Consider the following 16,851-nt stretch of genomic DNA (forward strand, 5'->3'; position numbering starts at 1 on the left):
TCCTTGAGGGGTGAGAGGTACCGTTCTGCTCTTTCAGCAGTGACTGCTCCGAGCGAGCGGCAGACGCAGCGCCCACAACAGCTGCTGTTATGCATCTCTGCTTTTAGGAGAGAGAACCAAAATGAAGAATGAGGCAAAATAGCTGTATTATTTTTTAAGTGATTGGGGCTTAAATGTTACTGTTTTTTACTGGAGTTAAAAGACAACTGCCATTTAATTGCATATTTCTAGAAAAAAAATAAGCCCTGAAAGTTTAATATAAGTTTCTTTTAATTGAAGACAAATAAAAGAACCAAGGGCTCAAACACTTTAAAAAGAAGACATCGGTGTCTTCTCTCGAGCAAAATATACAGCACATTATATATATATATATATATATAAAACATAACTACATTCAAGTACCAAATAGAATTTACATTTTCCCAAATAGAGAAAATAACGCACAAGATTCACATGCCTTAAACCCAACCATGCATAAAAACACTGCCAGGAAATCAGCAGCCGGACACAATTAATCACGCTACTGTGTATTATTCCAAAGGATCAACACCGCCCTTGGAATGCAGAACACTGTGCACGCGGGAGTGTCAGGTTTAGAACGTTTAACTCTGCTTTCAAGTCCAGCTGTTCAGAGACTCATTTGTCCAAGATCTGTTCAAATTTAGGGTTAATGAAAGAAAATCCATCAAATGCAGACTGATCCATGGACTCGATCAGGTTTTTGTCACTGTAAGACAACTTCGGCTTCTCACTCAGAAATTCTCTGTCAAAGTTGTTGTAGTCGCTTGCTGATTTCTGCGGTGAACAGAGAGGAGACAGTTTGAGACAAGCCCTGTCACTTCTTCCAGAACAAAACTGCTTAAGTAGAAAAAGTCAGGACGTTCTTGCCTGAGGTCCCTCTCTCCTCCCCACTTCAGGGGAAAAAAAAAATAAAAATAAATCTCCTTTTTGCCTGTTTTAATGCCACCCTGAGACTATAGCTGAGCAATTGCTCATTGTCAGTTGAAAACAGCAGCCAATTGCTTCGGAGAACCACCTGGATTGTGGTAACATTGCAACTAATAGAGGTGCCCCAAGGTTCTCCGTGGGCAGCAGCACTACAGCACACGCTGACATCGGAGCCTCGTGCTTCTTGCCATTAACCAACACTTAAATTCCTGAAAACACTTTACAGTCTGTACTTGGTCAGAGTAGCAAAGCAGCTACTTTGTGGCTGGAAAAAATATTTGTGTACGTGTTATAAAAATCCATGTGCCTAAAGGCCGTGTTTTACACTCTGCATCTCTGAAGGTTACCGGTTGTAGGATCCTTACATTTCTAGAGTTCCCATTTCTGTGGGAACAGGCAACGAGACGCTCTTGAACAGGACAGCGCTCTCCTCTATGGAGGATGTAAGTACGTTTTAAAGAGACTGTTATCTCCAGATCATTTTTAGCTACACTGGTAACAGGGTGGAGGAAAACTGGTCTCGGTATAGCGAACGCATCTTTTTTCCCACCTGGCAACTCTGGGATAAGTTTGGAAGAGCACATCTGTAATGTCTGCACCATGCCTGCAGGCTGTTAGCGAGGGAGCACAGCCCCAGGTTGTTGGGTCCTTCTCCCACATGGCATTACAGCAGAGAAAAACACAAGGAACTATTGGCATTTCTAACACTGAGGCCTAAATCTAAAGATTTAGGAAGAATGAGTGTCAGAACTATTAGTGCACCTTTTTATATCTGAACCACTGGAGAACAAATAGGGTTTGAGACACAGAACGCTCCCCTTTATCAATCGTGAGGAGAAACTTGCAGAAGGATAGTTCAACAAGGTAGAGAAATCACCCCTTACCCCATAGCTGACACTTCCAGGACCGCTACCTAACAAAGAATAACTCACGTACCACTTTTGGCCTGAAAGGAGGGTCCACCTCCCTCTTCTCCAGCGCTGCCCAGTTGATGGTTTTGAAGAAAGGATGGTCTCTGATATTCCCAGTGACCCCAAGTCGTCGTGATGGATCCCTCTCAAAGAGCTGCAAGAGAAGATACCCAGTAAAGCCTCAAGGTCTGCTCAAAAGGTAAGCGGCAGAGGAAGAATCATGGGTGTGCTGCTAAAAGAACACAAGTTGCTAACAGTCATCAGAGCATTAGCAACCGATCTGCCCTGGCTTTCCTTTGTAAAAGTAATACGCTTGCTGAAAAACAACTCCTTTGAAAAAGCTGAGATTTGTCCCTCCCTGGACAAATGCAGTACTGCGACCTGGTCATCAGCCCTACCTTTTCCAGGATATCTTTAGATTCCTTGGTGATCCAGCGTGGGTAGTGAGGGGTGTCCACACGGATTGACTCAAACAGTTCATCTTCATCATCCCCGTGGAAAGGCGACTGTCCAATAAGCATCTCATAGAGCAAGACCCCAAATGACCACCAGTCCACAGAGAAGGTGTACCTCAAACCTTGCAGGATCTTGTTCCACAGAAAACGTGCAGAGGAAGAAAGACAAGTAATTAGTCAACAGCAGCAATATATACCAAAAAATAGAGAAAGGGTTTTAAGTGAAAGTCCCTAATAGCTGGATTTCCCCCCCCTTTAAATGCCTTAGTTATTCAACAAAGTGTTGACACTGATGCACATCTCTAGTTTTATCCTTGGCTGCTCTCTGTGGAAACATGGACAGCTCAGTGGAGAGGTCTTTGCTGCCATGCAGAAGTGTTCTCCATTAACTTTAAACAGCCATATACTTGGAAAACATCTCCTCTATAGATTCTTTACAAAATGAAAGGAGAAGTAGCAATGAAAAGTAGATTATTGCCAGAGTTTGACATCATTTATAGCTTCAAAGTGCACTGCCTGATCTATCGGGACTACTTTGCAAATCATAGGAAAATCCAATACGCACAGAGGGAATTTAACTTGGTGAGATTCCCCGAGAAGCTGCTTTGGTTTTGAATTGTGGCTGTTCCTACAGGCACAAGTCTGTTCACCTCTGCAATGCACATACATTCATTTAGTGGGAGCTTTGTGTGTGTGTGAGCTGTAAAGACCTAAGGGAAAATGAGCGCTTCAAAACCTGAACCTTTCAACATTTCAAAACCATGAGTTTTAAACTTGCAGCTATAGAACGCCTACAAATATAAAGTACCTTCTACAGAGAACCCAGATTTAATATTTTTTTTCTGGGCTAATTAGACTTCTACCTTTCTGAACTATTAGCTACCAAGGGATGATTAATTGCAATAGCCAGTGTGTTAAACGCACCCTGGGGTACGCGGCAGTGCCGTACTCACCTCAGGAGCAATGTAGTCTGGGGTCCCACAGAAAGTGCTTGCCTTGTTCTCTCCAACAACGTTCTCTTTGCACATGCCAAAATCAGCTATTTTGATGTGGCCTTCTTTATCAAGCATCACGTTGTCCAGTTTTAGGTCTCTGCAAAAGTATTTAATAGACGTTATGTTTTAAGGAGAAATGAGTCATTTTTGTATTCAGATGCGTGCAGTTTCTTCACGGATAAACACTCCCCCTACAATGAGGCTTTTCAAGAAAATAATCATCCATCAACACAACACAGACAAAATAGTACTTTTGTACTTCAAAGGCAGGAGGGAGAAGGGAAGAATTCTCTCTTTTGACAGTAAATAAGAGCCTGAGGTGTAGATACAGTGTGACCTTGGAACCCTCAACACTTGCATTCAGATCCAAACGCACACCCAGTGCTGCTGTTGCTTCTGGAGTTAATGCTCCGCCAGCTGACAGTGCTACACCAGCTCCATAGCTCAGAAGGGAACTGTTGGATCCTTGCAGCCTTTGGCAGGAGCAGGAATGTTTGAAGCCTGCCCAACTTTTAATAGGACGTGTGACTTGTTCCTAGTTACAGTAGGAGGGGGTTCATGTGTTGTGGCCACGGTCTGTGAAGTGTCCTATTCATTTCTTTGTTCAGAATAACACCATTCAATCAAATAAAAGCCTTTTAACAGCAGTTTCCAAAAGCTACATTCCCTCCCTTTTACTGCAATGTGGTTTTTTTGTCCATCTGGCTGCAAAAGCACATACCAAGGAAGGCAGGCTGAAGAGAAACTGAAGAGCCCTTCTGCTTACCAAGAAAGACTTGAACACAGCAGATAGTTGTGTGAGAACAGGGCACTCTTCTCCTTGGTGACTCCAGTTCCTGTTATCAGCTACCGACACTGCCCAGGGGGTTCGGTGCAGCTCGAACCACACATCCGTGGTCTAATAATGTGTCTTCTCCAGGAGGATTCCTGCACTGGTTGTCCTCTTTAGAAACACTTTTTGTGGAATACCAGCCTCTAGTGTCAGAACACTGCTCTAAAGGACGGCTGCTCCAACAGACCTTGCTTTTTTCTAGAGAGGGAAACGGGCAGTACCAGATGTTTTGGGGCACATTCACCTAAGTTACCTCATGTAACTCGTTCTTAACTGCGCAGCCATTGCCCTTCATACCTATTTGTGACGGAGGGATGAGCTACCTGAGCAAGGAGTTACCAAACGGTGCTTTAGAGCTGGAGTGGAGTGAAAAGGCTAAAGGAAATTGAGAGAAAAACTACACAAAATACTTGTAGCGCGAACATTTACAGTAAGAAGCAGCTGGGCAGGATCTGGCCCTGATGTTTCAACCATGTTTCAACAGCATCGATGCTGTGGTTTCATATGGAAGGCAAAAGCAGACAACTTTCACCTTGGTGGTTGTCACAAGGCCAGCAGGAGCTGATGGCCTCAAGGACCTTCTCCCTTGCCTCCAAACTAAACAGGCTTGAAGGCAGTGTCTAAAAATAACTGAAACAAACCCACTTTTGCATAAGATAAATAACGTACAGTCATCCTGGTTGCCAAGGAAAAGACACACAGATAAAGATTCATCTCAGGCATGTTAATGCCCCTGGAATAGCAGCAGATCTCTGTCAGACAGCTTTTACTTGCTACATCAATCCATAATCCAATCATGTGTGAAGTGCCAAGACAACTCACAGGGCCTGCACTGGAGCAAGTTGCTACTCACCTATAAATAATGCCTTTGCTGTGAAGAAACTGCAGCCCACAGAGAATTTCAGCTCCATAAAACCTGAAAAGACCAAAACATCTTTTCATCTGTCTTGCTCGGTTAAAACACAGCCAATGCAGGTGGCCAGAAGAGCTGCCCTATGTGTCTCTTGGTGGAGCGAGAAGTACTGTACGCTTCTTTAAATACCAAATACAGCGGGATGCTGAAATCTGCAAGCTAATGCCTTCCCCACACCCACCACAGACACTGCCAAACAGTAGAGGGGACACAACAGCAACTTGCTTTAATGCTTCATTCTGCTTCCAGTAGGGAACAATTTCCTACTCTTTAATAGTCTGTATGTTTTCAGTGATACACACACGGCTTTGGAAAGACAGCCTCCGGGAGCTCGATGCTCGCAGGATGGCTGACGAGGGACTGCGCACTAATGGCTCAGTTGGAAACGGAGCTCACCCACTTCCCTCTACGGCAGGCTGAAGAGGAGCATTGCTTTGGGGGCATCCTCCTCAAAAAAAAGCAATAATCCAAAGGATGTGAAGGAAGATGCTGAAAGGATGCTTCCCCCTGCTCCCAAAGTGTATTAAAAGCCTTTTTTTTATTCTTTAAATCTACCAAATATGAAACTATTTCCACTTCTGGATAGCGGAATGAATACTGATCCAAAACTTCAGAAACAGGTACAGAGCCTGCCAGATGCACAGATGTGCTTACACCCATTTTATTACTATCATACGGAACGTGCAGGTTATCTTTCTCCTGTCAACTTAGCAATACTAGTAAATAGCATAATGGTTGGTTCCCACCCTCCCCCTCCCCACTGTTTTCCAGTTTTTCCATCAGAAAACTGTCCGAAAGGACACTGAAGCCATGCCTTTTGCTTTTCCTTGCTGGCTCACAGTGCAGTTTACTTAGTATCTCTAGGTACAAGCATCCCGTGAAGCAAAACATCACATTGCTACATAGCTCAAGAAAACTAACTCCACACATCATTACGTGAGCCTGTCTTAAACCAGTCCCTAGAAATACCTTTCCAATCAGCAGCCCTGGAAACCTGACTGCAGGTAAGTGGTGCAGAACTAGAAGCAGTAAAACGACAAAGACTAAAATAATTCGTGGAGATAGGGAATGAAGGGTTGTGGACTTACGTTGCTCTGTAGAGATCGAAACGCCCCTTGTCTTGTATGTGGAACATGAGGTCTCCCCCATTCAGGAACTCCATAACAAAGAACAGATGATCCTGTTTGTTTGCAAATAACCAGAGAATGGAAAAATTACTGATGCTGTTGCAACCACATAAGAAGCGGTGTTGTGCCTACTGGGGACCAAGCTGCCACTTTTCTCTTTGAGTATTGCTCTGTTTCATGCAACCCTAAGAGTGTATGAAGCTCCTACAGATTTGTGTAGCCTGGTCTTGTATTGTAAAGCTAAAGAGTGATCTCGTATTTGGTGGGTTTCCAGACAAAAAAAAAATAAAAAAAGCACATTTAAACAGACTTACTGACTTCTACCTGTGACAGTCATCTCTCTTCTCACTGAGGGCAAAGCTCAGATCAAGGATTTAAATTAAACTGCCTCTTATTCCAGACTGCATAGATGTTTTCCTGATCTCATTCTGTTCTCATCAATGTATGGGGGGGTGGTCACACTCATATTTACTTTCCACAAGGCCTGTGAACTATTGCGTAAAGCACAAAAGAAGAAATTTAATTCTTCATCACTACGTTACTTTCGCTTGCTTGCTGGTAGCAGCATCCATTTTAAGGCTCAATCTTTTGGGCTGGTGTTGCCACTGGGATTTTTCTTACCTTTGTCTGAAACGTGCAGTAAAGATGTGTGAGAAATGGATTTTCCCATGCAAGTGCCAGGACCCGCTTTTCCACCATGGTGCATTCCACATCATCATCAATGAGCACCACATCTTTTTTCAGAGCTTTGATAGCAAAGAATTCGTTCTTCCCTTTCAGCTCAGCAAGGAGAACCTACCGCAAGTAAAAGATGAGATTACAGCACACGTAGGAAAGACTGTTGCTGATGGTTTCAGTTAGGGACAGTCAAAGGTGTTTATTGCAGGTGCAGGGACAATTAAAAAGGTCTTAAACGGAGAAGATGAGTGAGATTTGGGAAGGTGAAGTTGCTGGGCATAGAGATGAGACGGGGCTCAAGGACCACGTAACACAGGCACAGCAGCTTCCAGCCAGGGCAGTTTTTGTGTCTTGTGAGTATCTAAACAGAAGTTGTGTAAAGCCTGTTGCTTCATCAGAGCTGCAGTTTCACAGGCAACAGTGAATCTGTAGCCAGACTGCTCTCCCACATCTTTCCTGCCATTGCCCTGGAGTGTTGTGAGGCTGTTTCTATACAGCGTACGAATGTAAAATAGCCTTTTGGACTGTGGTGCATAAAGGGCGAGTCCTCTGCCTTGATACTAAATAACTTCAAAACTGTTGTGCATTATGAATCACTTCTGAGTTTAGACAAGGTGCAGGCAATGAATTTCTGTTATCTTTGACAAAGATGGTTACAACTGTGTTAAAAGATTGTCTACCCAAGTGGCTGTGACAGAAAGACCTTCCTGATTAATGGAAATAGCCCACCACATTGCAGAGATCAAGCAAAGCAGTCACTTTAAGCTCCATAAGTTCGTTACATACCTTTCCAAAACTTCCTTTCCCTAGTACTTTATGGAAGACAAAGCTGTCTATGTTGAATTTCCTCCTGCTTGCAATTCGCGACGCTGACTTGGCTGTGATTCCCTCCCAGAGTTTATCGTACTCGCTGCTATCTGCTAAGTGAAACAGGGAGTTTAAAGTTCAACATATACAAATACTGCATGACTCAGATGCCCCACTAAGAATTAAGCACTGATATGCCATTTCAGTGCTTCTGCTGCTGGAATACGGGTGAATCTAAACGCCAGGGTCAACTCCTGTAGTTTAGAACAAAGTTTAAACTGCCCCAGCATACTTGATAGTGTTGGATTTGAACTGCATCTCCGACTGTTTCTGATATTGGGTTTAAACAATAGACATGATAAAAAACAAAGGCCCCTACTTTTCCCCTGTCACTAAGATACAGAGCATAATTTGGAGAAAGACACTTCACAAGGACTGCTTGTGAACAAATTATGTACGTTAGCAGAACAGGACAGTCCCTCAGCCTAAGCAGAGAGGCCATAAAATGATCTGATTTATGCCCGATGATGATTAAAAAGCTGGATCGTACAGGTTAATCCTGATTATATCCTACAAGTAATAACTGTACTTTGTTTTGACCTCTGCTGGGTCACCAACAAGATGCTGCTGATAATCTGATGATGCTCGGTATGCCCTGCAAGCTGCCCAGCATCTGCGATAACCCAGGGAAGAATCAGAGTGGCTGCACATTGACCGAGTGTTAAAACAAACCAGCTTTGCAAGAGTTGTTTTTCTCTGTTCTAGCGAACTAGAACAAGTACGATGATATAAATACAATTTTCTTACTGGACATTTCAACAGAATTAGCTCAATGTAGAGATGAATATATGAAATCCTGTACCATACCAAAACGACCCATTACCTCCCACTGAGCCTGGTGATTTCCAACTGGTAACAAGTTACTTCTGTTGCATTTATTTTTGCATAGATTGCATGTAAGTAGTTATGAAAATAAGGCTTTTACAATGCTAAAACTCTTCAGCAATTGCAAAACATACTGAAACTTATTCTGAATCTGTAGAGACAGGATTCCAGCTACTACTAAAACCATTTCAGCCGCTGAATCCCCAGCAGTATTTTGGCTACTTGCACCCTAACATACTGTAGACTTCCTCACCTGTTGAATCTCCTCCTGGAGCTTTAGATTTCTTATCAAAATCTTGATAAATGCCAACACTTTCTACAGATCCGGAATCAGACCTTCGTGAAGATTTCTGAGGAGGGGAACATTTGTAATTATATTCACACTATTACTTTAGAAATACTTACGACAGTAGCTGTTACGTGTAACATGACAGCAGTATGAGCTCTACTTATTTGTTATTAACTGCTAGTACACATCTTTCCTTAAGAATTCTGGTTCACAGACTACTTAGCCACAATGTTTACAGCTTCAGATCAGCCAGGTGCTTTACTTCCTTCACCGTAAGAAAGTCACTGAAATTCCCAAACAGTCTATGTTGCATTGATCAGTGCAAAATTATTAAAAATATAATGGTTGGAATCCACACTGGGAAGAATTTAAACTTTGGGAAACATCCCCTTGGACAAATGTTCATTTGAAACAGGAGGTGGGAATCACTGCAGTCATAGCTATGCGCGACATCTGTCTTTAGCACAGGGAAAGAAATTTTATGCATTGAAGATTCCCGAGATCAAATTTTAGTAATGAATAGATCAAACATTTCTATAGCATCTTACTGTTTTCAAAACAAATATGCTGTGAAAGCTCTGGTACATGCAGATCAGAGGCAATATTGTTGATTTTAGCGATATATTTTCCTATTTTATTTCAGAGCTTGTGTCTGAATCATCATTTGCAAGTCACAAGTCAACCCCAAGACACAGCCATGCTGCAGCAGGGGAGGAACAATGTCAACGATGGGGCTAGTGTTAATTCCAGGGGAGTTTTCTGTGTGTATAAAAAGTAATAAAAATTGAGAATATCTCGGATATTTCTCCTTATTTAATTTTAGCATTCAAGTGGAAGCATGGAAAAACAGACTTCAGCATCACAATACCACTGTTTAACCAATGAAAGAGAAACAAGAATAACCTCGGTACCACAGAAGAACAAAGCTGGATTTGAGGAAATCACATAGCTTTAAAAATCCTTTGTTAGTAGAGATCCCTTCCCTAATTTCAACTTTAGACTATTGACATCTTTACTCTTTATGGGTCAAATTAAAAAGAAAAAGCTGTCTGCATTTCCTCCTATCCCCATAAAAGCAATACAGAAACAATGCAGGAAAAAACCCCAAATGCTCTGAAAACAACTAATCACCTGACAAAAGGCAATAAAACATACCTGGCTAACTTGATTTAAAGCTTCAGCTAACAACTTCTGGTTTATTCCACATAAGTTCGCCACCTTCTTCTGACATTTATGATGCACATTCATCCCACATTCTAAAGACAAATGAAAGGTTGGTTACAAAAGCATCAGGAAAAAACTGTTAGACATTACAACGAAAAGGACTGTTTCTCTGTGCAGTTCAGAAACCTAATAACAAGACCAGACCAGATGAGGATCTATCACTGTTAATAAAATTGTCATTTCAATCTTCAACTCGATGAAGGCTACAAAATTCTTCAAAAGGAAAAAAACCCTCATCGTTACTTTATTAGCAAAATCTGTAACAATCAAGATCCTCTTGCCTTTTGCGAGAGAATTATACAAATGGTATTTACAGTAAACACTTTCAGTACATTTTAGGCCCTACCCTGACTCAGACTCATCAGATTTCAGCTATTCCCAAAGTAGTAATTTTGATTACCCTCAAGATCACCCCTCTGCAGCATGTTTTCTGACCGCATCAGAAGCTCACCTTGGCTGAACTGTCACGCGAGCCAAGTGCCTATTTGTCTCTGGTACAAAAGCTTTTTCAAGCATACACGGATGAGATCAATCCCATTCTATGTAGCACACGTACGCAAACGCACAGAGCGTAGCAATAGCTGATGTCTAGTGGGGTGCAGAGGGGGGAGAGACTACACTGGAAATGCACGCGGAGGTCCCGGCTGCCCTCCCTCCTCCTCGGTACCTTCACATTTGAGTCCTTGTTTGACCAGCCCCCAGAGCAGGCTGCCGCAGTGGTCACAGAAGGTAGGGCTCATGTAGTTGTAAACTTTGAAGCGATGAGGCATGTCAATGTTGAAGCGTTCCTTCTGAAACTAAGGGCAGAGAGAGGTGTGAGGTGCTCTACCCAAACAACAGCTTCTATATCACAAAGCTCAGCAATTTAATCTTGAATACCCCTTCTTCTAGGTCTTACCATCCCTCAGCTAGGAGGGAAAGAGCCTGCCCGCCAAACCCTACACCTCCCACCCCTTGCAGGGCTTTTAACTATTTTTTTTCTTTTAAAGTTTCATCCACCACACATTGCGTACAATCTTCAAGAGAAGACAGTAACTTGGGTTGTACAGCCCAGCACCTCCCAAACAGGCCTGGCTGTTTCTATGCAAGGTTTTGTTAGTTTGGGAGTGTTTAATTACATAATTACGCTCTATAAATACACTGTTCCAGCTCTTACCATTGTGTCCCTGCTGTTGGCTGCAGTACCAGTACACCTCCCAATGATTTTATCAATACACTTCTTATGAATAGCAGCATTGCATTCTTCAAGACATGCGCAAGAAAAAAAGGATTCCTTCAGATAATGAATACATGGGATGAGGTGTTTGCATTTCATAGCATAATGAGAAAAACCACACTCCTTTCCAGCCCCTTTCTTATCCATCAAGGTGATGAACTTTTTAAAGCAGCTTCCCCTCATTTCCTTTCTACACAACCTCTATAAATTAAAGCTGCCTCTATTAGGAAACGCCACCAGTATTTGATAACAGAAGGACAATGTTATGCTTTTGAGTTTTAGCCTTTGATATCTCCCTTGCCGTTTCCAGTAATGCACAGAGATCTATGCTAAGTCCAAAGTGCTTTTCGATTCAGCTGTGAAACCCACCAACAACTGTAATTCATTTTAGAAAAGGACTAAAACACTGCTCTCAGAAATGAGTGGAACTTTCCAACTGCATTACACACTTAGGAGAAAACCGGCTAAGTCTCAATCTCGATACTAAAAACTCAGGTAGGAATCACAATTAGACAGCCTTAGGCTATCATGCAAACTGATGTTTAATACCTACTGCTATCTACGGTGATGACACACTGTGCCATGCACACTTTCAGAAGATGTTTCAACAGTTACTATTAAATCTATATGTTAATGTGGAAAGTGGCAGAAGAAAAGTAAAATTAACTTACGCCTACATTTGTACCCCTGCTTGTTGAGTCCCCTGAAAAGCAAATGATAAAGAAGGAAATCATAAAAATGTATATTTGCTGGGATATTTTTTCACAGTGTCAACCAATCAATTCTTCACCTATGGGAATATTTGTCCCAATTAAAAAACAGGTCTAACTTCTGCTCTTTGGCATCTTCTCTTAGGAAGGCAAGGTTTAGAAGATAAGGCGGCGTGTTTTGATAGACCAGCATTTTAGGAGGGAAACTCAGAAAAGATGAGGTTTCAGTCATGTGGGAAATCCTCCTGAACTGACTCACTATGAAAATGGTTTTACTATGAAAGGGATCCATCTTCTTGCTCTCATCGAGCCCTTACTCTGCTCTGCTATCAGCCACTTCACATCTCAAAGCCTGAGCATTTTTTTATCAGACCCACCCATCTCGCTCTTTGGTGAAGAGCTGCTGTGGATCACAGCCCAGATCTCACTTGATGCCGACGGAATTTTTGCCTGTTATTTCAGTGGCAAAGATGTTCAAGTTTTATTTTTTCATGTGAAAGGGCCAATTGGAGTTCCCAGGTATAACAGTGGTCTAAGGAAATGTTTTATTTCCACTTCTCAGCACATGAATTTACATGCCATGTTTTCTTTCAGTCTACCTGAAGTGAATTCTGAAATTATTTCGCTTTTGTGGATGGGGGAAGCTTAGCGTTTCCTTCTTACCATACAAACTCCTTGCAGACAGAGCAAAATGTAGGTTGTCCAAAGAAGGTAGCAATAAATTCATGATTTTTGATGTAGTGGATTTTGGCTTGCTTGATAGCTCCTCTCCTGTTCATAGTTACTGTCCCTTCTCCTTCCCTCATTGACTGTTTGCAATCTAAGGGTGAAACAAGATAACACACTTAATACTTTAAGGTATTACAGAAATTAATATTTGCTTCTACGAAACATTCAGTTTGTTTTTCTGTTTCAACTTGTGTTTCTATTTATTTTACACTTGCATTTTGCAGACTTTCAGTCCAACAAGGGTGGAAGACAAGCAAGCACTGCTTCATAAGCCATCTCCCTGTCCTTGTTCGCAAGCACTTCCCTCTCCCTCATTCAGAAGCGACCTGCAGCAAATGAGCTGAAAGGAAGAAGCAGGAATGGAGTACGTTCTTGCCAGAGAAATGTCAACTAGATCTGTTTCTTGAAAAAACATGAGTTCCTATACATTATGCGATTTATGTGCAGGAGAAATAAATGTGTTATCCGAGGCAGGAGGGTCTTATCCTTCAGCAGAATCCCTTTCATGCTGCTGCTCCGCATGCCTTCCTGAACGGGACTGCAGAAGAAATGCAAGTGAAGTGCTGTGGGACCTCCTGAGTCACCACCAGACCATATTACTAGGTTTCTTCCAGCCTTCAGGATCATTAAGCAGCAAGGACAAATGAGAGTTTCGATTAGACATTTCCATTACACTCTGTTGTAACAACTCTTGGTGCCGTGTTTGTCAACACACCCAGTCCCATCCGGCTCCCCTCTTTGCCCCCCATGGCGTTACAGTATTTAGTACTAATGCCATATTTTAGGTATATACTGGAGCATCTAACACTACATACATAATAATTACATAAGGTATTAGCCAAGAAGTAAAACAACAACAAAAAAAACCCCTCAGGCTCCGAGTCCAGCTGGCTCACACAGGTCCTTCATTAGAGGTTATAGTTCTTTCCACTCATTTCCAAGGAAACTTCTCAGTTTCTCTTACAAAAAGAGCCTCTCGTGTTACAAACTTTCAGTCACACGTCGGACTATACGGTTTTACTTATACACTCAGAAAATAATAGCAGTTTCTTAACAGAGGCAAACCCACGAAGGAGTGTCAAGAGAGACCAGGTAGGTGGAGATCTAATCCTAGGACATGCTCCTCACCAACAGAGAGGACCTGTTGAGGGACAATCCCATCCAGCAGGAAAAGACAAAGGGTGAGTCAGCAGCAGGGACTCACCTGCTGCCAGCCTGGAAGAAGGGTGGACGTGGTTCATAGGCTGGAAGTGCTGCACAGTTTAGGATAACAGGAGATGGCCATCTGCGGGGCAGGAGCTCCCACAGTAGCAGAGCAAGGAAAAAGCCAGAAAACCATTTTTCCTATTGTAGATACAACCAGGTTTTATTTGCTCCATTGTTTTGTTGCCTTTTATCAATATCCGTGGGAGCTTTGCTTTTGATACTGATAGGAAGAGATTTGCTTCCTTTGCCAAGTCACTCACTGCAATGACTGAGCTTACTGCAAAGTTACTCAGGAGTCCTGTTGATCCTGTTAGCTGCGCTTGCATTTTTGTCATTTTTATTAGCTACTGCTCCCAGAGACCACTGAACCTGGAACACAACCCTGTCATTTGATACAATTTTGAGTGTCCTGAACAATCAGTCACAGCCAACAGCAGCCAGACTGCAGCAGCATGTACAGCCTTAGAAAAGAAAGGACAACGTCAGCTCTGAGATTAAGGAAAGAACAGGCATATTAGTGAAAAGAAAGATCAAAACAAGTCCCTGGGTTTTGCCACTAGGTATTAATGCTCTTTTCAGAGAAACTGGCCATCTGGTTCGGAGGAAAACCTCTCCTGCCTCCCTCTGAGGAGAGCTCACGACATGCACTGTGACGCCCTGGCACTGTGTTCACCACCAAGTTACCTCTTCCCCTCCACGAACAGGATTCATTTCTGCTGTTCAAACAGGATGCTGAGTTCACCCAACAAAAAATCCCATCTGCTGCCGCGCTCCAGCTTGTCTGCAAATAGTATAATGCTATCTCTTTGTTTAATCCTGCTGAGCAAATACACGGACCTCACCCACTGTTCCTCAAGTGCTTCAGGGAAACCACACACTGAAGTGTGTGTGCAAGGAAAACAACGTTGCTGAGACTCAGTAATATTTCATATTACTTGCTGCATGAAAAGGATGTCTTCATACCGGTGATTTAATCACTAACAAAAACAAAGCAGAGACAGGCGTGTTGCTTTACAGCATGTATTCTGAGGAAAAAAGTCTGATGGAGCACATTAACAGACAAAAGCCTCCCTCCAGTCCGTAACACAAGCAAACCGAGTGTTTTAGTGAGGAACCAACAGGATTCACCACGCGAACAGGACACGGTTTCCCTTCATGCTGAAATACATGGAGCAATTCAGTATTACTGGTCCTGTGTGCAGAAGTCTCTTTAACAAAACTCAGTGAGGATATGTGAAACTGTGGTGTTTTTTCTCTGTCTGGAACAGTGATATAAAATGTAATAGAAGTATGTGAGACTGGCATCTATTTTTTGAGAGAGTAATTAGTAAACAAATCAGTTTGTACAAAAAAAGGAAAGTTAACAAAAGAAAATCCCTCACTTTCCTTAAACTTATTTTATCTGTGAGGTCCTTGAGCACAGCAAAACTTCAAAATCTGCCTGTGAGAGCACACCACCTTTACAGCAAGCTGCCTTCTTAATACCTTTGCCAAACCCAATCAATGTATCAAAGTACAGCTGAAAGACATTTTTGTGTGCATCAGAAGCACCTGAGAGGTGTAGACAGCAGCGGCAAGTCAAGCGCACCTGAAGATGGGATGGCTCTGAAAGGAGAGTAGAGTTCATTTTAGTTTACTCTGGACATGTTTAACAAGTTATCTTTAGTGTGGAAATTACCTTTAAAGTGTATTGGTCCAGAAAAGTTTTAGGAAGCTCAACCAACCTTGGACTCAGCTGGGGAATAAAGGCTTTATTTCAAAGATGAATTAACAATTGCAAGGAAGTAACTTGCCCAACAACTATATAGATGCAGGGTGGAGATGGAGGAGGAGGAGGAAACACAAAGTGAAAGCCTTTGCTTCCCCCTTCAAGCAAGCCAGGATTTCCACAGATGAAATCCTTGTCCTGGGCCTGAAAATGGTCAGAAACAGCAGGGTACAAAATAGCCGAATCAGCAACTAGAAACCCGTCGACCTCTGCAGCCTGGACCCGAAATGAATCATCTTGGACCCAACACACCATTAAACACAATCTATTTCCTCTATTGAGAGCTGTGGTTAATCTTTATCACTGAGACACTGTGGGGGTACTTCAAGGTCCCTTCTCCAAACTCACAGCTGATCTGACAAAAGCACCCAGAACTCCTCCGTGCCGTGGGTTCATTAAGAAACCTCTACGCACGCCTGTGAATTGGCAGTGCAGTTCTGAGCAGGGCTCTAAACATCCCATGGTACACACCACCTCGGACAAACACCATCTCACTGCAGCACCAGCCCTTCTGAGCATTTCACAGCCACAAACCCAGCGCGGAGCCCACAGTCTGGAAAACATACGCTAAAACAATATTGCTGGGATTCTGCTGAACTGCAATAAACCTCAAAGTGAGATGTCAAATTGCCTCAGCTGAACCTCAGGAGTTCAAGGACAAGAGAAAGTAACCTTCAGAATATCTCTACTAGATCTTTAAAAGAAAGAACAGAAAAAATATTTACCATCTTCAGAGGTCATGGTTCATTTTACCTTGCTCATTCCAAGGTTCTGGTTGTAAACAGCAGAAAGATAGCAGTGCTACTGTCAGAACATAAGAGCTGGGACACTTCAAACACTTCAAATCACTTTAAACAGGGACAGGAAAAATGTTGTCTGAGCTAACTGGCTGCTGAAGTTGGAAGAGATTTGCCTGAAACTTCACCACAAATTCTAAAACTTACTAATATTTCTGCCGAGTGTCTGCTTCCACCGCCTTGTGCTTGGCTTTGTCTGAAAGTCAAGTGCGCCTTCAGGTCAAGAGAAATATTAATCTCCTGGAGCAATCATTGAAAAGGAAAGCTTGTTCCTCACAAAGGAGACTTCACTGGTATGAACTGTCTCAGAAGAAAACTGCTCTTTAACCTACAGATCACCTGTAGGAAAAACCAAACCAAA

At 42.5% G+C, this 16,851-nt stretch overlaps 1 protein-coding gene across 5 annotated transcripts in view; it reads right to left on the reverse strand.

The window, feature by feature from the left end:
- Positions 1-381: 381 nt before the first annotated feature.
- PRKCD (protein kinase C delta) overlaps positions 382-16,851 on the reverse strand; it is a 56,127-nt gene continuing 39,657 nt past the window's right edge. For 2 of the 5 annotated variants that reach the window (XM_054077051.1, XM_054077053.1), the window contains exons 5-18: positions 12,654-12,810; positions 11,952-11,983; positions 11,221-11,306; positions 10,732-10,861; positions 9,996-10,096; positions 8,805-8,901; positions 7,646-7,779; positions 6,803-6,976; positions 6,143-6,234; positions 4,995-5,057; positions 3,268-3,406; positions 2,258-2,446; positions 1,885-2,013; positions 382-795 (exon numbers count right to left, since the gene is read on the reverse strand). In XM_054077051.1, the coding sequence (XP_053933026.1) occupies positions 637-795; positions 1,885-2,013; positions 2,258-2,446; positions 3,268-3,406; positions 4,995-5,057; positions 6,143-6,234; positions 6,803-6,976; positions 7,646-7,779; positions 8,805-8,901; positions 9,996-10,096; positions 10,732-10,861; positions 11,221-11,306; positions 11,952-11,983; positions 12,654-12,810 (1,682 nt within the window). In that variant the 3' untranslated portion in view covers positions 382-636. The remainder of the gene's footprint in view (positions 796-1,884; positions 2,014-2,257; positions 2,447-3,267; positions 3,407-4,994; positions 5,058-6,142; positions 6,235-6,802; positions 6,977-7,645; positions 7,780-8,804; positions 8,902-9,995; positions 10,097-10,731; positions 10,862-11,220; positions 11,307-11,951; positions 11,984-12,653; positions 12,811-16,851) is intronic. The other 3 variants (XM_054077052.1, XM_054077055.1, XM_054077054.1) reach the window with 3 other exon arrangements.

This window comes from Cuculus canorus, chromosome 11 (genome assembly GCF_017976375.1).
Source record: "Cuculus canorus isolate bCucCan1 chromosome 11, bCucCan1.pri, whole genome shotgun sequence".
Taxonomy (NCBI): Eukaryota; Metazoa; Chordata; class Aves; order Cuculiformes; family Cuculidae; genus Cuculus; species Cuculus canorus.